Source organism: Marmota monax, unplaced genomic scaffold (genome assembly GCF_021218885.2).
Source record: "Marmota monax isolate L192 unplaced genomic scaffold, Marmota_monax_Labrador192_F-V1.1 WCK01_AAM20220418_F8-fsc00105, whole genome shotgun sequence".
NCBI lineage: Eukaryota > Metazoa > Chordata > Mammalia > Rodentia > Sciuridae > Marmota > Marmota monax.
The window spans coordinates 4,313,151-4,339,926 of record NW_026692947.1 but is presented as its reverse complement, the minus strand read 5'-3'; the positions used below and the strand labels follow the sequence as shown (position 1 = coordinate 4,339,926).

At 44.3% G+C, this 26,776-nt stretch overlaps 1 protein-coding gene across 6 annotated transcripts in view; it reads left to right on the top strand.

Moving 5' to 3' along the window:
* The first annotated feature begins 10,530 nt into the window (after nucleotides 1-10,530).
* Nucleotides 10,531-26,776, top strand: part of Lamb3 (laminin subunit beta 3) — a 43,504-nt gene continuing 27,258 nt past the window's right edge. The window contains exons 1-6 of one of the 6 annotated variants that reach the window (XM_058581942.1): nucleotides 10,531-10,662; nucleotides 10,847-10,930; nucleotides 16,484-16,551; nucleotides 16,647-16,942; nucleotides 18,451-18,538; nucleotides 19,301-19,455. In XM_058581942.1, coding sequence (XP_058437925.1) covers nucleotides 18,508-18,538; nucleotides 19,301-19,455 — 186 coding nt within the window. In that variant the 5' untranslated portion in view covers nucleotides 10,531-10,662; nucleotides 10,847-10,930; nucleotides 16,484-16,551; nucleotides 16,647-16,942; nucleotides 18,451-18,507. Of the gene's footprint in view, nucleotides 10,663-10,846; nucleotides 10,931-15,122; nucleotides 15,821-15,903; nucleotides 16,552-16,646; nucleotides 16,943-18,450; nucleotides 18,539-19,300; nucleotides 19,456-26,776 lie in introns of those variants that run through there. The other 5 variants (XM_058581943.1, XM_046452252.2, XM_046452260.2 and 2 more) reach the window with 5 other exon arrangements.

Here is a 26,776-nt window from a genome sequence, read left to right as displayed (position 1 = left end):
CTCACTTATGCTCACTCTGCTCTTCTTCACACTACCTAAAATGCTGCCCTCTCTCTTTTGTCTTCCTGCCTTTCCTGAGACCATGTCCAAGTTCATATGCTCTGAGAATCCACTAGCTATGTGAGCACAGCTTGACCTCTCCTTTCTTTGAATTTCAGCCGGCTTTGCGGTTGCTCCTGCATGGGTTGGCACTGAAATGCATACTGAGTTTTACAGCTGGCTCATTGTTTCTAGTGGGCTTGCCTCATCTCAGCGGAAGATAAAATCCCTCATGGTGCTAATGTATAACAGGGGTCCAAGCAGTTACATTGACCTAAAAAGTTGGTACTAGGATATATATTGCAAAATGACCAGTTAGGATTCTCTTGGGAGGTTTATTTTAGGCAGAGTGGCCTGTCCTTGGCTCAGAGCCCTGGGATTGAAATTGCTCAAGACCTGGCAACTTGGTTCAATTTCCTCAACTTTGTCCTCCTCACCTTTCACTTCCACTCATAATTTAGTGTCTGGCATTACAGTCATTGGCTCACTCTGGGCTCCCCCTCCAAATTGGCCCTGGGACAAATCACTGAGGAACAGACCCTTCATAGACAATTAGCATTTGACCCCGTGGCTTCTGGTCAATAAGAGCCACCAAGCTGCTGGAATAGGCAGGCTGTTCTGGGACCCCAGCACTGCCATGGATAGAGTGGTTGGGATCACCTGCACACTGCTGCCCACAAACCACGTCTGAATCACAATAGCATGCTTCACAAGTCTGAATCAGCACCAGGAACTTCCCTCAAGCTTAAATGTCAGTTGGACTTAAGAATATAGGTCTCTGAAGTCAAGCAGACTTGTGTTCATTTAAGTCCTGACTTCTCCACTTGCTAGGATCTGACCTTTGACGAGTGATTTAACTTTTTTGTTCTCTATTTCCTCATCTAAAAAGTGAGAGTGATGATAACCCCTGTTAAATAGGGTATGGTGAGGAAGGAGTGAGAGAGAGCACATTAAATTGTTGAATGGTGTTTTGCACAAGACAACAATAAATAAATATAAATGTAAATAAATACATAATATATATTATATAGTATGTAATACATATATAACAAATAAATAAAAATAGAAATAAACATAAAAATATAGCAACCAATAAATGGCTATCATTATTCAATTGTCGTCATCTTCCGCTACACGTATGCAGTTTCCATGATTCTTTATCTCAGCTGGGACATTCACACTTCCTAGGTAACATTTAGGAAGCTTCGAGGAAGGTCCAGAAATATTTGTTGAACTCATCCATGTATATCATGCTGTGTTTAAGCACAGTTATAGAAAGCAGAATACAAACTGCTACTGACCTACAGAAACTTATTGTCAAGTAGAGGACACACATATAACAAATTATTACATGTACTAGAATAAGCACAAAAACAGACATATATGACTGGTGAATAAAGAGACTGGAATGTATATTCAATTTGGGGAGGAGGTGATCAAAGAAGATTTCTAAGTGTGACGATCTGTGAGCAGCTTAGGAAGTTAAAGACTGGACAGTGTTTACCAGGTGACTCTGGGAGGGAGGGGTGCTCAGGCTGGGGGAATTTGAACAAGAGAATTGCATATGAAAAGGGGAAGTGTGTGAAAAAGCATTGCTTAGTCCAAGAGAAGTTAGGCAAGATTGGTGTCACAGTATGAAGAACGGGTTTTTGGAAATGCCAGGAAATGAGGAGGAAGTAGCAGGCAGGAGCCAGATAATGAACAGTTATGTAAATGATTGCCTACGTATGTCATTCTTAGGAACAGTTGGCCACTCTTTTCTTCTAGAAACACATTCTCCTTCACTTCCATGACACCATATTCTTCTAGTTTTCCTCCAAATCCATTCTAGACACACCTCAGAATCTCTTTCTTACTTTTCCTTTGTCTTCTTTAGGTGATTGAGTTTACTGGCAGGACTTCCATTTCTGCCTCTACATAAATAACATCCAAATCTGAGCTCTAGATCTGTATATCCCTTTACTTAGTCTACATTTTGACACGAGTGTCCTACAACTATCAAGCTTACCATGTCCAAAGACAAATTCAATATTTCTACCACCAACTTTCTTAGTCTAAGTAAATCATCCTAGCAGCTCAGCCTTCCTGTCGCCTCTCATCTGTAAACAATCACTTAAGACTTGTCATTCTTCCTCTCAAATGTCTGTTGATTGTATCTGCTTTCTATCCCCTCTGCTACCTCTGAATTTAAACCCCCATTATCTCCTAGACTCTTGGTGTGGTCTCACAGCTGGTCTCTGCCTAGGGTCTGGACCACTTCACTCCAGTCCAGTCTACTCCACTTTAATCCAGTGTAAATACAAAAGAATAGAGTATAAATTGTGATATGTTCCTGGTTTCCTTCAGATCCTTCAGTGGATCTCCACATTGCCCTTGGGATAATGCCTGATTCTTAGCATGCTTCATAAGGCCACCCAAGATCTTAACTTTATCTATTTTTCCAGCTTCGTTACATATCCCTTAATCCTCATTATCTAGGTGGAGCCACACTATTCTGTTCCTCGAAACTTCAGATCCTTTCTCATATTGTTCTCTGCATTTAGAGCACCTTCCCCATCTGCCTTCACCTGGTGACCTCTTTTTATCCAAATGTCACTGTCCTCTCACCCTCAGGGAGACCTCTCTCACCTGGATGAAACTAGCTCTCCTTGGCTTGTTCCCACGGCTGCCTTACTTTCTATTTCCTAACTCTGTTGTCTGTCTCCATTGCAGATCTGAAGGCTCCATGAGGTCAGGAACTGTCTCTGTCTTTTGTACATATTAGTGTTTGGTACAGTGTTCTCAGGGCTAGCGCAATGCATAGTTCATTGAAGTATTTAGTACACAGCTACTGATTTGTCTTAAGTTGAATTGGATGACTTATAGACAGGGTCCCAATATCTTCTTCAAGGGCATGCCACTGATGACTTAACTTCTTTCCTCTAGGACCCACCCCCTAAAGGTCCTGAAGGAACTTAAATACCTATTCCCCTGCCCCTTTCCAGACACTACCTTTCAATAGTGCCACAATAGTTTAGCAGGTGACCAAACTTTTTAGCATATGGATTTAAGATCTGACCTATAGCAAACATCATCTTTTGTTATTTAAAAAAATTTTTAAAAATTTTTTTCTACTTAATTTTTTAATTTGTTCTAATGAGTTATACATGACAACAGAATGCATTTTGACACATTGTGTTTTTTAATTAACAAATTTTTCTAATGAACACTTAAACTTAGAAGAGCAGAGTACAAAGCTGTACAATGTGGTCCCAATTTTATATTTATATATTCTATGCAATCTATGGTATATGTGTCAAAAGATACTGGATATAGAAAAATTAACATTTTACAGACACATGCTTCCTCCCTCATTATTAGTATGTTTTACTTTTTTTCTATGAGGTTTTCTTTTTTATAAATTCTTTTATTGATGCATTCTAATTGTACATATTAGTGGGATTTGTTGTTACGTATTCATACATATACACAACACAATTTAGTCAATATAATTCTCCAGTACTTCCCTTTTCCTTCTCCTTCTCCCTTCCCCAGTCACTTTCCTGCATTCTATTGGTCTCGCTTCTATTTTCAAAAACCACCGTTTAATCCCTCTTTCTTACATCTCCATCATTCAGTTTTTCAGCAGGTCTTGTCGGTTCTACTTGCAAATGGATGATTTGATTCTATTCAGTTCTCTGCATCTCCACTGCCTCTGGCCTAGGCCATAGGATGGTTGGAGCTAAAAGTCACTGCATCCTTAATTATGTGCTTTCTAAGATCTGAGTATGTGTTAACATTAATCCTACAAGCAATTCCATGAGGTGGATTATTATTTTCTGCGTTTTTCAGATGGGGAAACTGAGGAACAAAAGGATTAAGCAAAGTGCCTGGGATCATACAGCTAGTCAGCAGCAGCAGAGATGGGATTTAAACAGACTGTCTTATTCTAAGGTCTAGGTTCTTCCCCATTCAATTCTCTGTCTCTAGCTGATCACAAGGCCCCGTGTCAGTGGGTCTTCTCTCGGGTTGCAAGTTAAAAATCATTGAAGGAACTTAAAAAAATACCGATTCCCCAGTTCCTTTCCAGATCAGTTAGATTTCCTGGAGTTCAGCTTATGGATCATACATTTTTAAAAAAATTCCAAGGAATTCTCATACATAACTAGGGTTGAGAATCATCTCCTGTGTGTGATCTGCCCCTGCCTGCCCCTCCCACCCTTGTTTCAACCCCTTACCTTGATCAGGCTTTTCTCACTCCTTCTTCTTACTCCTTGAAGAGGCCAATTGCACATGCTAGGCAAGCGCTCTACCACTGAGCTATATCTCCAGCCCTGGCCAAGCTCTTTTCTGCCACAGGACCTTGTACTTGCTCTTCCTCTGCTTGGAACAATCCTTTCTGGCATCATCTGGGGCTTGAGTGTGAGTTTAGAGATCCTAATCCTTGAAAAGTTTGAGTCCTCCTCCCTGTCATATAAATATAAGTGAAAATAATATTAAACTTTAAAATAAGTGTACGGAGGGACTTCCAGCATTCTAGTTTTTCTTAAGGGATCTACTTCTTATCTTTTTTGAAATATTAAAAAGACAAAATTTCAAAAGGAATTTTGGAACCCCTACTTTGCTGCTACCTTTAGTAGCAGCAAATTCACCCCTAAGGCTTTCAGGCTCATCCCAAGATCACCTCCTCAGAGACCCCTCTTTATCCCTCTTAAAGAGGCATCCTCACCTTCCTGAGACGCCCTAAATATAAATCACCCTGTTTAAAAAAAAAAAACACATTTCATAGCATTAAATTCTGTAATTGTCAGATTTAGCTTTCAGTCTACTTGTTTATGATTTGTGTCCTTCTGAATGCAATTCTCCTCTATTTTGTTAGATGCTGTATCCGGACCTAGTAGTACATAGGATGTCTGGTAGAAAACTGGTACTCAATAAATATTTTCAGAATGAGTGAACAAATGAATGAATACATGCTGATATATAACAAAGAGTAGTGAGCAGAGTCAGCTCAAGGTATACAGGTCAGCTTAGACTGTTACCCTGTAAAAGGTGGTCTCCATAGGTTGGGAAGGGAGAAGAAGTTTTTCAGACGGGTAGGTATTCCCGTTGGAGGAGGGAGTCCCTGGCTTCAGCGAGCCAAGACTCAAGGCACCCAGGAGTGCAGATGGCAAAGAAATGTGCTATGTATGATTTTGGATGGATTCTGGGGGCAGTAAAAGCATACACACACACACACACACATACACATTTATATATATGTATATACCATTACTATCGAAATGTATATATTGTAATTTCTCTGTGTTGCATTCACATTTTCAGACAAGTTTCTTAAACACAACAGCTATGCATTTTGTTCTTTAGAAAATGGAGGAAAGGACATGTGTTCATCCTTTGCTTTGGGGGCCAAACTAGGCTACAGAGACTGAGGCCAGCTTGGAGAAGTGGTTGTAAAGAAAGCTAGAAGTGTTTTGAGAGAGGCAGCAGGTAGAATGAATTTTTATGTGAGCATTTAACTCTAGAATTCTCAGAAGTCTTGTTATTGGGAGAGTAGAGGAAAGAGTGACTCATAGATGGCTAAAAAAAGTTGAATTAATGCTGGGTGAAAAATTAATAAACCTTGTCCCAGGTGACAGTGGAGAGTAAGCATGTCTGACTTGTTTACTACTGTATCACCAGGTGCCTTACACTGGATGGATGCTCAATAAATATTTGTTGATGGTTCTGGATGTGTAGTGTTTCTAGGTTAAAAGTCAGAAAGGTCTGCTGAGGTGATGAACTCGAAGAAAATTTCAGGAACCGAGGAAGAAGATTAGACAAAACCAGAAAGTAGAAAGGTATCAATATGCAGTCTGATTTTCTGGGAGGATTCAGACCCCATATTTAGGCCCCAGAACAACTGGAAGGATAACAGGTATCATCAAAGACCCAGATGGAAAGACCAGAAAAACAGCAGACTGGATACATAGTTGGGCTCTAGATTAGTGACGCTTCCCTGTTAGTTTCTGGGACATTTCCCTGTTAGTTTTTGGGACACTGTTGACCCCCAGGCAATAGACTTACAAAAATATTCATATTTGCCTGTGGGGAGAAGTTTCTTAGTATACTGTACTAGGTATGGTGCTCACTGGCCAAAGTTTGGGATGGGCTTGAAACTCCCAGGAGCCACATTATTGGCAGCAATTGATAGACTTGCTTCACATGTTCTCTATTCTTTGGGAGAGATATAGACTCCTTAAAACTTGTTTAGGGGTGTCTTGCACCTTAAGACCCTCAGTCTTGCCTTCCTCTCCACCAGGCCCACATGTTCTTCTTTCATCATGTTTCAAGGTTCTAAATCCTAATGACTAGTCCATGGTCGACCCGGAAATCCAAATACCAAATGAGCATCAGTTTGGGTTCTGGTCTTCCTGTCCCTAAGCATAGTGATGGTGGATAGAAGAAGTTGGCTTTGAACTTTAGGTCACGTAGGCTTATTCAGAACTTTTGATTCCAATACTTAGGGATGGGAATTGTTTTCCTGGATAGGAGAGGGAGTCTTGAGAGGAAGGTAGGGAGAAATATGCATGACATCATGTTCATTAAACAATATTTTTAATTAGGGTTTCCCTTGCCCCAAGAATACCAACTAATAAATCAATATTTATTTTTTTTCAGTAGTACTATAAGCATTAAGCTAGGTGCCAAACGGTTATCTTTGATCTTGAGGAGTTTATATTCCATATTTGGGGACAAATCACAAAATATTTAAAAATTGAGTAAACAAAAAAAGGAAAGAAATTAGAGATATTTATGAAAGGAATTTACAAAACAGAATAGAACTGATTGCTGATTAGATTGTATAGATAATGTCTGCTGCCCAAAGTTGGGAAGAATTTACAGATATTACCAGAGAAGCCATTACTGTTTCAGGAATTGAATCCAAGTGTTGGATTAAGATTTTGCCCAGCTCACAGGAGGTGAAGAGGACAGTGTAGACAGGCAGAGTTGGATAAATGTGTGGCCAGATGACCAGATGGCAGGATTAAAGCTCGTGAGTGAAGGGGATTGTATGTTAGGACCTGAAAGGAAACTTTTTGGCTGGACCCTGGAGATGATGGAGAGTGTGTGCAGGTCAAAGTCCATAGCAAACCCAACTCATTGCAAGTGGAGCAAAAGCCCAAACTCACAAGATGAAACACAGCAGGAAAAAGTGCAAAGTCACCTGTGCGTCTGTGATGTGTGTGCTCACACATTCTAACAATTCAGGATGGGGCAATCTGTTTCAACGTATTCAACTTGAAAAAGACATGGGTATTAGAGTATCTACAAGCTCACTATATTTGGTGGCATGACTTGTCTGGGACAAGCCTTCTGACCAGCAGGCTATAGCAGTGGGGTTGGCATGCTATGTTCCTCCTCTATGCCACGGACAGGAGTGCTTGCTCAGGTGAGCCGACATTCTTCTAGAACCTTCTAAGCCCTTTCTTGTGGGAGAATTTTATTCCCCTGGGCTGTTTCCATCCAGGTTGTTCTTGAACTCAGAGCCAACTTTACTTTCTCAGATAGTTGCACATCTTCACACAGAGTTTACCGAACCACCTGAGTTAATACCTTCAAAAGCTCTCTGGGAGTAAAATATTAACGTACAACTGCAGTGATCAGCTGTTCCAATTTGCCTGGGGACTGAAGGGTTTCCTGGGATGTGGAACTTTCAGAGTTAAAAGAAGGAGAGTCCTGCTCAAACCAGTCATACCAGAATCTTTGCTTTGATGATTTAGCCCTTCCCCCCCATGATTTTTCTCTTAGAGACTGGAGAGGCAAACACATCTCAGCTGTCTGCTGGTTATAATTTGCAGAGTCTCATTGTCTATGTTTTTAATGTTTTCTTGGAAGGAGAATGTTATGATCTAGGTTTAGCAAATCTAAGACATTCATCACAGCCACTTTTCCTACCAGTTTCCTTGAGGCGTCATATTCTGCAAATTATCCCATATGACATTTTCTTTCAGGAAAATAGATTGCCTCAATCTTGAGAGGCCAAATGTTCTAGTGGAAAGAGACTTTGGAAGCTAAAGATCTGCCTTTGAATTCTGGTTTCACAATATGCTAGTTGTGATAGATAATGCTATGTGTTCACCAAGTTCTACTTTGTTTTCCTCTTCTGGGCACGTAGAAGATTACTTAGGAGCTCTGTGAAAAGTTCTGGCTGATGGGGTGTAAGGCCAAATAAGTGTCATTTTGGACTGAAGCACAGAATCAGTGAGAGGAGTTCCTTCATGTCCTCTCTCCTAAGTAACTATGTGAAATACCATTGTCTTGCATATTACTTCTTGTAAGTAACAATAAACTTTTATAGTATTTAGATGCTCTGCTGAGATGTTATAGTTAATTTATTACTGCAGCATATTATAGCTTGAAATGTTAGCTCTGTGACTTTGTAAAAGCTGCTAATAATACTGAAGCTGTACAAAGAAGATAAGAATTTCACCCTTAATGAGTCTTTTTTTTTTAAATGGAATCTGGTTTTGTTGCCCAGGCTGGCCTTGAACTCCAGGCCTCAAGTGATCCTCTTGTCTCAACTTCCCAGTAGCTGGGACTATAGGCATTCACCTAACACCCAGCCTTCCTAAAGGACTACAGCAATGCTCAAATGAGATATAGTATATGTCTTGCTTAGAATGGATCCTGATAAACAGCAAGAGTTGGAAAAATGTTTTTTTTTTTTCTCTTGTATTCTCTCAGCAAAGCACATAGCTATTTATTTCTGGAGTGGTACTTAAACAAAGGAATAAATACAACCTGTAATGCCCAGGAAGCACACATGCAATCTCCAGATGATGGAGGGATAGGCTCATGTCTATACTGGCTGCTCAGCTCTTGATCCTATACCTGGAGAGTCCTTTGGCAAAGAGTCCAGGCCACCACAATGTTAAGGCATCTGGAAACTAGGACACCTATATTCACGTTGAAACATCATATTTTAGGAATATTTTTGACAGATGGGAAATGTTCTAGAAGAAGATGATCAGGAAAAATCTGAAAGTTATGGGACTAGATGAACCACCCACTACAGGTGAGGTTGTCAGATTTAGAAAAATAAAGACAGGAAGCCCAGTAAACTTTGAATTTCAGATAAATAGTGAATAATAATTTAGTATAAGTATGTCTCATATGCCCAGCCTTCCTAAAGGAGACTATTTATGTCATTGAAGTATTCTTTGTTTATGTGAGATTCAAATTTGACTGGGATTCCTGTGTTTTATGTGGCGATCCTGAGTATAGGGAGCTTATGTAGTCTTGTTGGAGACAGTGTGCATACACAAGATAGAGATGTAACATCATAGTCATGAACTTACGTGTATATTTATGCTTAAACAAGGTCAGCTTCTGGGTATACAAATTTCTCAGTGAACAACAGGAAAAATCAGCATCAGCTGGCATTATCCAGGCAGAAATGTATGGGAGAAGCAACTTTGGATAAGGGCAGTAATATTAGTTATCCTCTCTTTTTTTCTCTCCCTGATTAGATAAATGAGAATTGACTGTTTCTTTGTGGTCTACCCTAATCCATACAAGCAGTTAGTTATGAAGTAGGAAGACAAGATGCTCCTGGTTTCTTATCACATGTCAGCCCGCCCTCCGTTCCTGTCTTTTTTCTTTCCATCCTCACATACTTAGTGGGTAGGTTTATTGAGGAACCATGTCAAGTACTCTTCTGATGTAACACATTTCACAGCCCCTGGAAGCAATGCTTCCTAAGAAAGGAAACATACCTTACGAAATCTACGTGCAAGTATACATAAATATATTTTGAAAGTGTACAGAGCAAGCTCTCAGGCAGTCTGTGGGTTTAGAGGATGGGGGTTCAGGGTGAAGCAGGGAGCAGATCCTCAAAGGTGACTTGTCCTGGACACAAGTCACTCTCCTTATCCCAAATCTGTTATCTTTATTTTTACTGATTTTATTTTTACTAAAATAAGATCACCATGAAAGATGACAATATACATAGAAACATAAAGAGGTAGAAATTATTAACATTTGGGGTATTTTCTCTTAAATACTTTTTTTCTTTTAGGGTTAAGAAGATTTTCTTCAGATTTATTTTCTTCCCCCACTTTTCAGTTAACAATACTTCCCAAAGTTATAAAAATGTCTGTATCAATATTTTAGATCAGAAGAGGGCTGGTTTTGGATTCTGTTTCGAGGGGAAAGAATTAGATTGGGTGAGGATTCATTATCCTTGTCTGATGGGAAATCAACAAGACTTTGATCTGCGAATGCAGAGGCTAGCTCCGCTGCAAAGTACCATCCAGACTAGCTTTGACTTCAGTCTTTATCAGGTGTTGGACTCTGGTTTTACTTGAAGGCCATAAAATAAAAACGCCTGTCACATTTACACTTGTTCCTTTACTCTCCACCCTCTGTACTCTGTGTTTGTAAATATTCCCTCCCACCATCACCTCTGTGTCCAGGAAGAACAGAAACATAGCCCAATGCCTAGGAAGCAGGCCCTCTTGAGGGCTTCTCTCCCCAGATTATGGCTCCCTGGGAGTTTGCAGCCTCTAAGGAATGTGGAGGAACACACAGATTCCCAGTTTGGGGCCTGGAGCTCTCCTGGGGGACAAAGGGAACAGCCTGAGTCAGCTGATTGCCTGGCAGGTGAGTTATGAAACATCTGGATGGGAGTACTATTTACTTTGTTAGTAAATCTAAAGATCATCCACCATAGCACTCAATACCTGGGCCTTGATGCACGTGGAAACAAATACCTTTTGTAGAACAGGAACCTAGCCAGGCACTTTGCTGAGAATTGTGTATGCATCGTTTCTCTTAATCTTCACAGGATCCATGGGGAGCTTTGTCATGATTCCCATTGACAGAATGGGGCTTCTGGATGTTAGCTGCAGTGTCCAAAGTCACCCCGCTGGTGAGTGCAGAACTGGGACTTGAACCTTCATTTCTTTAACTATAAAATCTAGGCTTTTCACTATCATCCTAAGCTACCCAAGCAGAGCATCCTAGAGCTGAAGATGTCATCAATATTTCCCACCCCTGTCTGCAGCTTAGAATTCCCAGGGGAACCATTAAAACGTATGAATGTCCCTGTGCATCTGTAAGTTAATGAACGTTCTGGGTGAGACCTGGCCTGACCAGTGCTCTGAATAATTCTGAGGGGCAGCCTAGATGAGAACTAGTAGAATTTAATGCCCCCCCCCACCTTTTTTTTTAGTAATGACAAAACTGAGGCCCAGGGAGTGACTTGCCCAAGGTGTTTAATTTTTTTTTTTTTTAATTTTTATACTGGGAATTGAACCCAGGACCTTGTGCCAGCTAAGTACATGCTGTATTGCTGAGCTATATCTCCAGCCTCAAGCTTTCCCAAGTTTACACTTCTATAATTCTATATATTAAGTAGCAGAGTTGGAGCTAGGTCAAGTCCATACATAGAGCCCTGTGTGGCCACAGGTTCTGTGGGAAGTAATGATTAAAAGGCTTTAGATGGTGTTGCTTCCAGACAGGTCCCTAGACGCACCCATACTCTCTTCCCCTCAAACCACAAGTGCTTATTTCTCCACACTCAGCCCTCAAATGCCAATTTGAACATTGAGACATTTGTTCTGTCTCTCTAGTGGCCTTTTCGTGGTCATATTTAGAATGTTAAAATCTCATGTTGCAGCTCCTCCGTAGCCTGGGGAGAGGGTGTCAAGATGCAGACACCTCCCTTACTCTCAAGCATGCCTAGGTCCTCTGTTCCCAGATGCTCTGACCTGTGAGAGTGGCTACATGTTGCCCTTTCAGACGGTTGTACATATCTTTCTTCTTGGTAAGGCTGGGCCACTGCCACACGGTCAGCTCCACATGGCAAATCTGTGTCCAAAGGTCACAGAGCCTGGAGTTAGACCCTGAGAACCCAATACCCGGAGGTCAATGGCTGAACAGAGGTAAAGGGGGTGGAGAGTGGAGGAAGGGGCATGGCGAAGAGCCAGCTTGTCTGGAGGAAGGTGAGAATCAGGGAGGGGTTGGAGGGAGTGGCAGGAGAATCTCTCATTTACCTTCTTCTCTGGGAGCCAGCCAGCTATGGTCAGCATAGGGCTCCAGCAAGCTGTAGGCAGCACTGGGCTGTACTTCTCAGGAAGTGTGAGACATCTGGGGATGTGCTTTGAGAGGCAGAACAGGAGTGGAGGCCCCAAAGTGGCCCAGGAGCCTGACCCCAGGGCAGGGAATCCCCATCTTTTGGTGAGGGGAAGTTGTGTTATCTCATCATGCCCTTTGCTTCATAATCTGTCAGCTCACTGCCATGTTTGCCCAGTCAACTTCTTTGTCTTCCTACCCCTCCTTGTTGACTCTTGCCCTCCCTTGGAGCAACTCTGTTGGTGAAGGAGAGAGCCATGTTAGTATATGCCAGAGCCCTGAGATGGTACCTTTCCCATCTGTGCCCACACAAGAGAAGCTGTGAATATGGAAGACCTCAGCAAGGTCCCTGAGCATTTACTATATGCCAGGCATTTGGAAAAGAGTAGTGTCTATTCTGGATGTTTCTATAGCATCAGCACCACCTCTGAAGCCCCAGTCAATAGCAGTGCTCCAAGGGTTGGAACAAGAGCAAAAGAAGGAATTTTGAGAAGTTGGGTCTTGATGAGATTTGGGAGACATATAGTCCAGAGTCTGGTGGACTAGGAAGGATGCAGATGGGACTTTAGGTGATGTGGCACAACTGCAGCCCTATGTAACCATCAGGAATATGAATGTTGGAGCAAACTGGTCTTGGCTCAAGTCACCAGTTACTAGCTGGGAATGATTGAAAACGGACCTGATTTCATTCATCTGCAAAGTTATCTGCCCCCACAGGGTTGTTGCAGGCATTGAATGAGAGGACTTAGAGTTGTATAAGTCACACTGAGGGCCCTCAGTAATTGTCAGCTGTGGTTGTCAGGCCGACTGCCTGGTTTCTCTAAGATCTCAGGCCTGAGCTAGTTTGCATGTCTTCTGGCTAGGCAAATGTCCTGGTTGAGTAGGCAAGGGTTAGGGAGAGGGGAAGAGTCATCCCATCTCAGGTGGCCTCAGCCTCCTGTCCTGTGTGTTTGGCCCCTGCCTGAAGCTGGCTCCCTTCCATGCCTCTAGCACATTCCAGGCCCACTTTCTCTCTCTGGTTCTGGGGAGAGACACAGAGAAGGTGACCAACTGTCTGGATAGCTGGAGTGTAGGACCACGGCAGCTTTAGTCACATGGTTAATACCCAGGACCATTGCTGGGGTCCACCCTGTTCCCCAGACAAGGACTCAGTCATGACTCACTGTATTCAGGTGGTGCTTGAGCCTTAGTCACCTGGTGTCCCTTCCTCCAACACCTGAGTGCAGCAGCCTGGAGCAGGCTTGCTCCTCCTCTTTTATTCTCTTCCTTTCTTCGTCTTCCCTTGCTCCGTATCCCTTGATTGCTCAGTGATCAGATCTTGGCTGCTTTTCCTGGCAACTTACACTGTTTGAACCTGACAGATGGATAATGGAGACAGTAGCTTCTAATGCCACCCCCATGTTCTAGCAGAGTCATTGCCAGGAGTGACTGCTAAGCAGGCAAAGGAAGGTACTGCCTATATTGACATTTTTCATCATCTGGGATAGGTGCCTCAGAGAAAGACCTCAAGCATCAGCTGACTGAGGCATGAATTTCAGCAATTAATAATCCATTCTGGTGACCAAAAGCCTGGACTGCCCCCTTCAAATGTGCAAAAAAAAAAAAAAAAAGCATGAGAGACTCATTAAATGATATCAATTATTCATACTTCAGTGAGAATATTTTTATTGCACAAATAGTGAGCACCTACCATATGCCAGGCGCTTGGAAGAGAGTAGTGAACAAAATACACAACCACCTTTACCTTCCTGGACTTAACATTCTATTGGGGAAGACAGAAGGTAAGCATGATAAATAGGTAAAGTATTTTATGTTGGTTAGATGATGGTTAGTATTGCCAAAAATGAAAAAAAAAAAAAAAGAAAAAAGAAAGAAAGAAAAGAGAAGAAAACAAAAACCCACCAAAAAATGTAAAGTAGGTGGGGTTGGGTGTGTTAGGAATGTTGAACAGATATGAAGCAGGAAAGTTGGTTGTAAAATTAAATAAGGTAGCCAGAGTAAGCCTCATTGAGAAATTAGAATTTGAACAAAGACTTCAAAATGGTGAGTTAGTTTTGAAGATATGCAGGGGAGGAGCATTTCAAGTGTCAGGAGCAGCTGAGGCAAAGACCCTAAGACAGAGGCAGACCTGGGGCATCTGGAGGCACAGCGAGGAATCTTTGTGGCTGGGGTGAAGGCAGGTAGGGGAAGTAGCAGAGGTAGAGAGGTAATGAGAGGCTGGTCCTGAGTGAGATGTGGAGCTCTTGCAGGGTTCCCAGAAGGGGAGTGAAGTGACCTGCTGTGTTCGGCTTTGACAATAGACCTGTGCAGAGGAGACCAGGTCTGCAGTTGCAGAAGTCCAGGGCAGAGAGGCCCATGCAAAAAGGTGGAATTAGATTCTGGTTACTTTTGGAGGGAGAAGCTAATGGCATTTACCGGTAGATTGGTGTGGATGTGTGAAAAATAGGAGTCAAGACTGATTTCACCAGCCGCTTTCCCAAGTAAAAGTTCTAATGAACCAACAAGGCTCCAGGGGAGAAGAGCCCTTTGTAGCAGGAAAGTGTCTGGCAGGGTGAGAAGAAAGGGGTGTGCAGAGGAAGGATGAGGTGCTTGGGGCACCTCCCCATCTCCTCTCTAGCCCTGGTCAGACCCCAGCTGAGCCTAAGGCTCTATTTTAGAATTCTGGGGCATCCAACACAGGCTTCAGAATGTCAAAGCCTAATGTGTTCATCTAGGCTTTGACATTCTGAAGCCTGTGTTGGGTGCCCCAGAATTCTGGGAGCTTTGGGTCCTGATTTGGGAATGATCAATGTCCTTGAAGAGGAGGGATACTCTTGGCAGTCTGCATAAACAGCTTCCTGAGCTTTGCTGGGGAGTGCGTGGGGGGCCCTAGCAGAGCAATTGGCATTTCCATTCTGTGAAGCCAATCTCAGGGACCTGTCCCAGCTTGTGAAGTCTGAGACACCAAATGCTTATTTACCTGAGCTTCTAGCCTCAGAAAGGGGGAGGAGTGGGGATTTAAAGAGCTCCAGCTACTCATGGTGAGGTCCCCCACATGTCTGCCCTGCCTGCTTTCCTCTGGTCTAGGAACTGAGATTACAACACCTGCTCTCTTCTGCTGAGTTAATTATTACTGAGTTCTTTGTCATATCCTTTGGTGATGGGCAGAGAATGAAAGTCCCCTGAAGTTTTATGTTCAGAGAGTTGAGGGAGTGGAGAAAGAGAGAGAGAGAGAGAGAGATCACTATGTGGGAGGGCTCAAAATACAGGGACTTCAAAGTGACCCTTCTCTGCAGTGGACTGAATGGGGGTCTCTGTGTTCTGCAGGGCTGATGAAGTCAGGTTTCTTGTTCTGACCTCTGCTTGCTAAGTTAAGGCAGATTTCACTGGAATTCTTACAGTGGGCAAGAAACTAACATTTATTGGCACGCCAGCTATGCATCTAAACAACTTACTGCCCACTTGCTGATTACAGTATTCTCCCACCCACCTGAACCTGGGCTAAATTAGAATGTGGGAGTTAGACATACCTAATTTAATCCACAGAATCCTACATTTGTCCCTAAGTGTTCTCCAACCAATTGCTTGGGCATAACCCCTGTGGTGGTAGACAACTTTTTGCTTAGAAGACACTGAAATGCTAGAATGGGAAAGAGTCTCCTTTAAAGTGCAACTTTAGGCAATAATGTTCCAGAAGGATGCCAGGGTAAGTGCTCCAGGGCCAAGATCGGGACTGAATGACCTTCCAGGTCTCCACAAAAGCCCTCTGACCCAACAGGGTGGGGAAAGAGTGTCCAATGAGACCAGCCTTTCATCCTGGACCTGCTTTTGCCATTTACAGTGGTTCTTGGGCCTAGGAACCCTCAGCTAGGAGCCCGCCTAAGTCCCACAAAGGGAGCCGTGTTCTCTGGCCTGGCAGAGGGCCAGGGGAAGTCTGCTTTGACTTTTCTAGTCCAGCTCTGCCTCAGCTTTTCCTTCCACCACTTGTGGTCAAGTCTGTTTTCTGGCCCTCGGGGCTGGCATTCCTGCCCAGGAGGGAGGGGCTAGCAGACCAGCCCTCCCTGCAGCCCAGGCAGTGACTCACAGGTAGTTACCTGTCATAGGGCTCCCTGCCAACTCTGTGGAGGTAGCCAGAGGCGAGGCTTGGAGTTCTTCTGTTCATCCCTCTTAAACTTCCCTGGAGAGTTGAGCTCTGACCATTTCCTGATCCTTTTAAGGATCCTCCAAAGTTCCCCAAGAAGCTGGGATTTTCCACATTTTCCCCTTGTGAGGGGTCTGGATGTTTGGGTCTTCTCACCCGCCAGCCCAACCACATGTCTAGGCTTTAACATTTTGTATACAAGCTCTGCTCTTTGTGTCCCCTGCTTAGTCTTCTTGTCTAGGGTGGTCCAGGAAATAAGAGGAAGGTGACCACTACTGGCCTTGGAAAGATGCCAAGTAAGTGCCTGGTACCAAATTGAGAGACTTTGCCCACTCCAGGGGTCCAGGTCTGTTATGATCACTCATATTTGCCCGGTGCTTTCTGTTTGCAGGACCCTTTCCAACCCTCAAGGCACCCATAGGTCAGTGGGCACTGCAGAGCTTGCTTCAGAGCCTCAGGATGGCCCACTTGCCCAGTCTCGTCTGAGGGTGGGGGTGCAGTGACGACAGATGGGCGTGACTGCTACCAGATTCCTGAGGCCCGCCCTGCAGTGGGACGCCGCCCAGCCAGGGAGTCTCCAGAGGTGAGGCTGTTGTTTAAAACTTTGAAGCCAAGAGAGGAGACCCCCACATTTGAGGGGAGCTCTTAGAGAGGCGATCTGGCGAGGGAACAGTATCACCGGGAGAGGTATGTTACCTGCCTTCACCTGCCCAGAGGGGGCGGGTGGGGAGCAGGCTGTCTCTGGGTGCCTGGAGCTGGTAGCAGAGCCTGATTCCTTCCTCCCTCTGGGAGCTCACCTGAGTGAGTGCACCTCCAAACGCTTGTTAAGATGTCTGCTGCTGTTTGCTCTGCTTTTCTACCTCTGATAAGCACCTCAGTGACTTAGAAGAAAGCCGGTTCAGGTCTGGAACTGAACACAAAAGAGAAGCGGGAAGGGTGGGTTGGCCCAGCCCAGAGTGCTTCGTTCCTGGGGGATTTCCAGCTCTGGGGTGGGACTGCAGAGAGAGCACTGGACAAAAAACAGGAGGTAGGCCTCTCTCTTAGGTCACTGACAATCGTGGGACCTTAAGCTGCATGCTGGCTATTGGAAGGAATTATTATTTTTCTCTTTCCACTTAAAAAAAATTTTTTTTATTATTGGTACATTATAGTTGTAGGTAGTGATGGGATTTTTGTTACATATTAATTCATGCTCACAACGTAACAATATAATTTGACCAATATCGTTCCCTAACACTTCCTCCCTCCCTCTACTTCTTCCTCCCCCTGGTCCCTTTCCTCTACTTATCTCCCTTTGATGGAAAAGATGATTTTAAAGCAGTAGGATTTAAAGGTTTAAATGCCCCCAGATTACCCATGCCAGTCCCCCATCCCTCTATGCCAGCTAATGGAGTGTGTGGCTGTCATTGGAGTAGAGCAAGGTCCAATCCAAGGCATAGGGAAGACACTGCAGGAGGAAGGATGGAGCATGCCTCCACGGGGCGGGTGCACCTCTGGGACCCCCCCACTTGAAGCTTCTGAATCTTCATTTCCAGCTGCCTTCAGATTCTCTGCCCATAAATGAGATATTTTGGTTTGCTTTCAGTTTAGATTAAATCCTCTATCACTCTTTAAAAAACAGCCAGGCCCCACCTGTCTCCCATTGCCTCCCAGTTATCTGCTTAGTCTAGAATTGTGCTCACCACAGCCCCAGCCTCACTGTGGCTCTTGGTGATGCCAATGGTGGGAGAGGGCTTGCTCCCAGGATCTCAGCCACTTGCCCTATTTGCCTGTTGGACTGTAGGCTGGACTGTAGGTTGAGACTGCTGGTCCAGGCCCTGAGGAAGATCAGTCTTCTCCCTGGAGGAAGGAGAAAGGCCTGGGGTCTCCCTACAGCTCTCTTTCTGTTCCTTTCTACTCCCCACGTCTTCTTTATGGCCCAGTGGAGTGAGCAGGGTTGATCCTCCTTCCTAACCATTTCACAGGAAGAAGTTGAAGTCTGGGAGGAATGGGATTTTCCCAGGGTACCCTGTGAGTCACACAACAGCTAGGAAGGGGGTCTAGGACTCTGGCATTTTCCAAGATTTTGGTCACAAATGTGTTTGCTGCTTGCTGTTGGCCAGGACCCTAAGTAACAACTTCTGAAAAAAACATGGGCCCAAAAGCCTAAAAAGAAAGGGGCTCATGTCCCCTAAGGAGGTTGTATTATTTTACAGAGTCTGCTTCGCTCTGCCCAAAGGTGAGGTTCTCTCTGAGGATCACCCCACTGGCTGATGATGAGGCTGTTCCTTTTCCTGTGTTTTGGTAAGTGTCCCTGTCCCATGTCTTGTCCTTTAGCAGGGAGGTGACCATCACAGGTAGAAGAGAGTTTACCAAAGTCTAATGGGGACATCTGTGAGAGTTTCCATACTCTGTAGGGCCTTTGAGGAAGAAGATTCTCTGCCTCTCTTGAAAGGCTCCCAAATGTCTTTTATTCTTATCTGAGGGTGGTGTGTGATTTCCTGAGCACTTGTCACCATTTATTTGCTACCTTCTCACTTTCAAGCAGGTTCTAGAGCCACTGTGACTTGAATTTTTGATTTTCTAGTGAATCGTAACTGAATACCTGAAAAAAGTGGCTGGGTCAGTTTTGCAGATAAAGGAGTAGAAAGAATGCCACCTCTCTCCATCTTCCACAGATGGCTCAGCAGTCCCCTCCTCTAGGCTGTTGACAGGACATGCAGTAGGCAAAAAGAGCTTTGTACCATGTCCTGGTGGCTGGGTGTGTCTCTAGCTTGATTCTAAAATCCCCTGTAGACACAACATTTAAAGGTTGGGTGGGTTTAGGTTGCCATGTTTCTCCTCTGAGCATTCTCCTCTTCTCCTTTTTAAACTTGGGATTATAGGATATAAAATCAGATTTCTCATCTAATAGTATCAGGACTATAATCATTACCACCAGCAGGGAGTGGGACAGGAGTGAGACAGAGGGTCCAGTCCTGCAAATATCAACTCTCCTGAGGGATATGTGGCCAGTTAAACCCTCCTCTCTCTGGGCCATACCCTAGCACACCCCTGTGATTTCAGCCTTGCCCGGCTTCCTGCGTGCCCAACAAGCCTGCTCCCGTGGGGCCTGCTACCCACCTGTTGGGGACTTGCTCATTGGAAGGACCCGGTTTCTCCGAGCTTCATCTACCTGTGGACTGACCAAGCCTGAGACCTATTGCACACAGTATGGAGAGGTAGGACCTACTTCTATGGCCTCTTGTACTGGAGAAAGGTGGGGTGGGCCTGCCATTTGTTCACTGAGTACTTAGAGTGTGCGACTGTGAAGAGCAGAGAAATATAAGAAACTTAAGGCTAGATCCCTGCTTTTAAGGAATTTACATGTTAATTGGGCAAGAGAGAATATACTCAGAATTAGCCAAATGTCCTTTTTCCCTCTTTCATTGGATAAAGCTGAAAAGGTTTTTTCTCAGCCCTTGAGCATGGGCATTGGCAAAGGATAGATTTCAAGCTTTGGGGATAGGCGAATGGACAAATATTGATCTCTTAGGTATGCAGAATCTCGGGTGCCATCTTTGGTGGTCAAAGATAAGACTGGTGGAACATGGGGGCTGAGATGTGCACTGACTGGTGTTCTTGCTACAATGTGACCAAGTTGAGCATGGTCCCTCTGTCACCACCACTTTTTTGACCAGTGTTGGAGTGTGGATGGGGCAGAGCTAGAAGGAGAATATATGACTGGAGGCTAGAATCTATCTTTTGCGTTTTGCCACTGTTTTGTGTAAGGGCCAACTTACTTATCTGTTAGTGGTCCACTGGAAAATACTCAAACTTGTTAAAAACAAATCAGTGAGATAAGTGAAGAAGTGACATGAGGTTATCGGTGACAGTCAGATAACTGATAAATTGGAAAAGAAACCAAACAAATCCAGGAGCTCAATTTTGGGAGCTATGTTGATTAACATTGCCTGTTAGGTAATTGGCTTTTTAAAAGAACTGTTGGGCTTTTTCTTCCATGGTGCATCTGAATCTCTTTTGTAGGAACATTTCCCTTCAACAAGGTGGGATCTTTCTACGCAAAGTTGAAATTAATTACTCAGTGTTTTCTTATCTTCAAGTTGCTTTATTAGTCATTTTGCTGCCCTCAAAACATAAGCCTGGCTGGGCATGGTGGTGCATGCCTGTAATCCTAGAGGCTTGGGAGGCTGGGGCTGGAGGATTGTAGGTTCAAAGCCAGCCTCAGCAATTTAGTGAGACTGTAAGCAAGCTGGCGAGACTGTCTCAAAATTTAAAAAATTAAAAGGTCTGGGAATGTGGCTTAGTGCTCTTGGGTTTAATCCCTGGTACCAAAACCCAAACCAACCAACCAAATAAACATAGTCCTGAAAGAAGTGGTTAAAACATGGTTTGCCCTGAATCTTTGCAGCCTTTGGGGGAACGGGAGAGAGAGGAAGAGAAAGTGAGATTGAGTGATTGCTATGAAGGAGACTCAGGTTATCTATGGTTTCCTCTTTCCAGGTGCCCTTGTCCTTAGGACTTGGGAAGGTGGTATCTGATATGGCTTCATTGGCCTTTTAGTCCCTAGTGTTCTCTTGGCTATTTTTAATAGTACTGAATAATAACTTCAGAGGTGCTGAGCAGAGATGGCTGTGGTTTCTGTGTCTCACCCACTTGGATGTGGGAAAGCCCATTTGACAGGTTTAGGTAAGGCAAGTACTCCCTGTGGGCCCAGATGACTCCACAAGCATCGGGGGACCTGGAATTATTGAGCTTTCTAGGCAACAAAATGATTTTAGCTGCCCCCTTCCTATATTCCCCACTGCCCAGTCATGTGCCTTTGAGCCCATGTCTGAAAATTCCAGGGATACCTCTTGCTGGTTTCTTCATCAGACTGACTTGCCTTCTGGAAGGGGAAGCAAGGAGAGATCAGAAGCCCCCATATTGGGACATGCCCTTGCTTTCAGCCCTGTCTGGACAGCCTCTCCCCTGCTAGGCCTGGGCTTTTGGCTTCTCCATGGTCTGCCCTCTCCTTCTCCCAGATGCCCCAGGGAGCCAGCTGCATTCCATGTTTGTAAGCAGCCCCATGAGAGCAAAACACAGTGCTTGCAAAAGAGAAGTCTAGACTTTTGCAACCCTGGGGATGGATAAATCTCAGCTATTTTCCTGATATGAAAGCTGAGAAGCATTAACTCTTTTTCTATAAGGGAAATAAATCCAGATAGCCTTTGGAAAAGAATGGGGGATGGGAGCATCTTGAAGGAGGTGTGTAATTCCAGGTCTGCCATTAACTTGTGGTATGACCTTGTCTGCCAAATTACCCTTAGTCTTGTTCTTCTCTTTCATGAGTGAGTGTTGGACAAGATGGTCCCTCTTTTGCTCCCACATTCTTTGGGAATGAGCCAACTACTGACCACCAGCACCTCTTCCCTGCCCTCTTCCTCTCTTTTTTTCATTTCTTTTTTCCTCTCTTTTACATGCCTAAGCTTCTTGTAGGCCATAGCTTCCAACGATGGATACATATACTGATGACTCCCGGCAGTGGTGGCTGTGTGAAAAAATTTAAGAATTCAGATTTCAACTGTGTTGAGTTTCAGTTCCAGTCTTTAAGTTTCTTTTGTTCTTAAGTGATACTAGTAGCAACTCTCATTTATGAAGCACACATTATATACTCTAGGCAACCTACTAAGAGTTTACGTGTAAGCTAATTGTCATGACACCCCATGGGTGGCTCTTGTTATTAATATGAGCTATTGGAAAGTTTTCAGTATGTGTTTGGACCCCACACTTCTGGTGGAAACACGCAGGTGTTGAGAAGGCACAGGGGCATGTTCTGGATAGTCACAGGTGGATGATACAGAGCTGTGTACCTAAGTACCTCTTCACCCTTTGACCCCTCCTTTCTACCAGCTCCCACTCCCATGTACACACCATCCTCAAGTTAAGGCCTCTGATTAGTGCCTCTGTTCTATTTCCATGCAGGGGTGATGTGGCGAGCCCTGAGCCTAGTACAAAGTCACTGGGCACACACTGCCTGCTGCTGATGTGGCATGGATTCAAGTGCAGTGGGGGTTCATGACTTTTGGACATTTCTGTTTTACTGCACCTCCCACTTCCAATCCCACTGACTAACAGAGGGAGATGGTGGGGTGGGAATTACAGGAGTAGCAGGGACTCCCAATTTCAATATTGTCTCTCCTATCTCCTGAACTCTGAGAAGCAGCTCCGTTTTTGTGGACCCACCTTACATGCTACCTCTCCTGTCTGATTCTGTCTCAGTGGTTACATCATACTGGTCTCAAGGGCTTGCTCTTTGGGTTTTGGATTCATGTTGCAACCCTTGCAATGGATTTTGGACTTGGCCAGGTTTGCCCTATGGCACCTCCTCCCCACTTCCCCAACTTTGGCCTTCTGGGCGGCAGCCCGCCTTGATGACCTATTAAATGTCTGGGCTTGGGCCTAGGCTGCTCTTTTTCAAAAAGGCCTGAGGCTGCAGTTCCAGCCCATCCCCTTGTTTGCTCTCTTCTAGCTCCAAGATAACTTCTGGGTAAACTCACCACCACCACCATTATTTCTTTAGTCTCAAGGCAGAGTCAAGTGACTGTGTTACCTCCTTCCCCTCATTAATTTCTATGCTGTCCCAGAGCTTCATTTGGTAAATAGGAGCAATTGACAGCACCCACTTTAAGGGTTGCTCTGAGTATTGTGTAAAGGAATGTGCACAGTGGATGCGAGGTGCCTGGCAGAAGCTGACTGTTCTGTCCTGTCTCGTCCCCGTCCCTGCCTCCAGAGGCTGTGTCTGCATGCAGAGAATGCCCATCTGCAGATCCCCCTCCTGAGCATTTCTTTCTTGATCAGGATGCATGCTCACGTACCTCGCTGAAATCACCTCATCCTGGGGTTGGTCTGCTCTCGGCCTCCCAAGGTGACTGCTGCCAATCTGATCCACAGTGGGCTGCTGAAGAATTCAAATGCAGTCACTGTCGTCAGTGACATCACCCCAGATCGGGGGTGAAGACTCTCTAGTTCTGGTCCTGGTTTGACCCTTAGAATAAGTTGGAGACCTTGTGAAGGTCATGACTCCTTTTCCATTTCCCGTTTTATGAAATGAAGGAGTTGAGTTAGTCAGCCTTTTACTCTGTATTAGTGACTGCCTGCTTCTGAGATAACTGAGTGACGTGTGTGACCCTGTGGGTCCTCAGTCTTTCTCAGGGCCAGGCTGCAAAGGCTGAGCCACATCCACTGGTCATCTCTGGGCTGATACCCACCCTCTAGAACCAGGGAGTTTTATCTGGAAGCTTCCAGCTCTGGGTTCTGCTCCCAATAATGTCTCTAACCTTGTGTTTGCTCCCTTTACTGTTCTATTTATCCCCCACATCTCTCCCTTTCTGAGGGAAAACTTAATTATCCAGTTGCCTAAATAACAGTCTTACACAGCACATTCCTCAGGTTAATTAACTGTATAAACCAAACAGCTGTCATTTTTATCTCTTGGAAAGAAACTGGGGAGCCACAGCCAGTTGGAGATTCCCTCTTTCCCAACACACACACAAGCATACCCATACCCACATGTGCACACATCAACAGTCACTGTCCATTTGGATCTGGAAATTGTCTGTCTTCTTGACCTTCAGTAAAGCTACTGTGTAGGCTGAGGATGTGTTCCTATGTGTACAATCATCACCATCCTTTGCCTAAGAGGGCTTTGAACCTGTGTGACCAAAATATCGGTTTTTCTGTTTCCCAGAGGCCTAAGGTCTAAAAATCCCCAAACTCCTACTTTTGGGGTGTCACTGTTTTGGATGGAACATTGTTGAGATTCTTGTTTTAAATGCAGTCACCCCTAGGAAAGGCAAAACAGCAACCTATGATCTACCATAGGTCTGCCTCAGCAAGGGTTTATCGAAACTTAACTGTGACTTCTGCAGAGTCTCAAGAGAGTAAGACCAAGGGGGAGTCAATTTTGAGGGAATAGAAGAAAATAAAAAGGGGCAACATAGGGGGTTGCTGTCAGAAAGATGCCAAACATGGGTAAAATATGAGACCCGAGGGTCCTGGCTGTTATGAGTGAGGAAGAGGGTCTTGTGGAGCAAAAGGAGAGAATAGAGGGGGAAAGGTGTAATAGAAGACTTAGACACATAACCAGGATGGCTTTACAACTTTGCTGGCCTGGCCTCTTGCCCCACTGACCCTAGGGTTCAGCACCCTGGAAGCCTCTGGGCAACATATGCCAGGCCTACCTTATTTCCTTGACAGCCTTCTGCCCTCTGCCTGTGTCCCTGGCAGGAGCTATAGAATCCCATTGTCAGTCATGGAATCTGTAGAGGTCCCAGACACACATGCCAGCTCTCTATGCTCAGGACGAGGGGGACATCTCTGTTTCTAGATAGGTCTGTGCTGCAGTTGGGAAGGGAGTACCCTGCAAATCCATTCTAGTCTGCAAATTCTAGTAGTTGCCAGCTTACCTCTGTACTCCTTAAATCAGAATAGCATAGGTAGGTTTGAGTCAGACAACCTGGGACAAGAATCTCTGTTTCATCCCTTCCTAATTTTATGGGTTTGGACATACTTCTTATTTAAAGTTCACTTTCCTAATCTGTAAAAGGGGACTACCCACTATTTGTAAAATGTAATTGATTTTGGAAAGATAAAGTAAAATCATATATATATATATATATATATATATATATATATATACACACACACACAAACACATATACATATATATGTATACACACACACACACACACACACACACTGCTCATGAGAGAGACTGGTGCAGTGTAATTTTGGGGTGTATAGTATGCATCATCTCTATAATCAGCTTCAGAACTGACCTTTCTAAAATTAGTTAGGATGGAGATAGGGCTGCACTAAGTTAAGGCTCTGATCAAAATTTCAATTCATGATAAGGAAAAAACTGAAGTTGAAAATGGCTCAAAACAGCCAGCACCTGCCGCAGGCCCTGACTTTTGACGTTGCCTGGCAATCTCCTTTCACATAGAAATGCTGCAGCTCAAGGAATCTAACAGATACTTTGCTGACTAAAGACCTTCAGGGATCCCTCTCCCACCATCCTCTTCTCTGAGCATCTGGCCAATGTCTTATTTTTCTCCTGCTTCCTTTGTATACTTGCTGGGAGTGCTTTTGACTTCTGGGCTGATAAGCTGGAGTAGAGGAGAATTCCAATAGCATGTTGGAGCACGATGGAACTTCATTATCTCATCAACCCCTGCATTTTACCAACGAGGAAGCTGGTGTGGAGGAAATGCCTTTTCTTGAAGGCAGCTGGTTTTTGTTTTGTTTTGTTTTGTCTTATTTTGTTTTGGTCTTGGCTTCCTTCTTTTGGCCTTGGATGGTGGCCATGACCCTGACTGTAGCTTCTTAGATGGACACAGGCAGTCCCCTGGCTCACTCCTGAGAGGGAGCTATGCTGGGTATAACCCAAGCCCGTTCTCCTATTTTTCCCCCCAGAATTAGCTCTGTGTTCTGCAAAGGCACAGAGCTTTTCATTTGCATTTGCCTTTCTTTCTACCCTTCTCCACTGAGATTTAGGCCCCTGCTGGCTCTTGCTTACTCCTCTGCCCTCCTCCAACTCTCTGGGAGGGTTGTCTTCCGGCCAGACTGCTGAGCTTCTAGAAAGCTCTAAGAGAAGGGAGAAGGCCCAGCATTTCCAGCTGGAGAGCAAGCAGAAGCCAAACTGGCTGGAGGCCTGACACGCTGAATTGATAATAATGCTGCATCTCTGAGCTGGCACAGCCAGGAGGATGCTGGCCAGATGACCCCAGAGCGGGAGGCAGCTGCAGCTGAGAGCTTCCATCTCTGAGGGAGACAGTGCACATAGCACCCATGAGAGGAAAAGCCTCATGCTGAGACTCACCTACATGCATATATATATGTGTGTGTACATGTCTGTGCTACATATGAGCTCACAAGAATAAAATAGACAGGGACACTGAGGCCCAGGGGAAACAAGAAATATGCAGCTTGTCTTCATACAGGCTTCTGCTGCTCTATTTCAGGCCTTCATCCCACCAGCTAGTTGACAAGCTGAGCTACTTAAAATACCTGTCTCAAGCCTGTTGGCTTAGCCTGCCTCCAAGGATTGAACTAAATCCCTCCTTAGCTATGTTACTATGATAAGCAGCACATAGTTTTTAAGCCCATGAGGCCATCTGATCCCTCCATCAGTGCCTGCACACGTGGAAGGAGGGTGAAGAAGGCATGGAGAGCCCCAACTACCCCTGGAGAGACCAAGGGAGGAGGCAGGGGAATAAGCCCGTGCTGAACACGCTCACATTTTTAAGTCTATTTTGTTTTCTAATGCTGTCTGTTTTTGAGTATAAAAGTTAATATATATTCAAGATATAAATGTTTAAACATATTAAAAGATAACAGAGAAGGAAAAATGTGACCTAGAATCTTATTACCCAGATATTAGGTTGAACTATCTAGTTGTTATGTTTGTAAGTCAAAATGGGTGAATATCAGCAATTTCATATGGTGCCATCTAATATATAGCTATATTTCCTTCTAGACATTTTCTAAATGTTTAAAAAT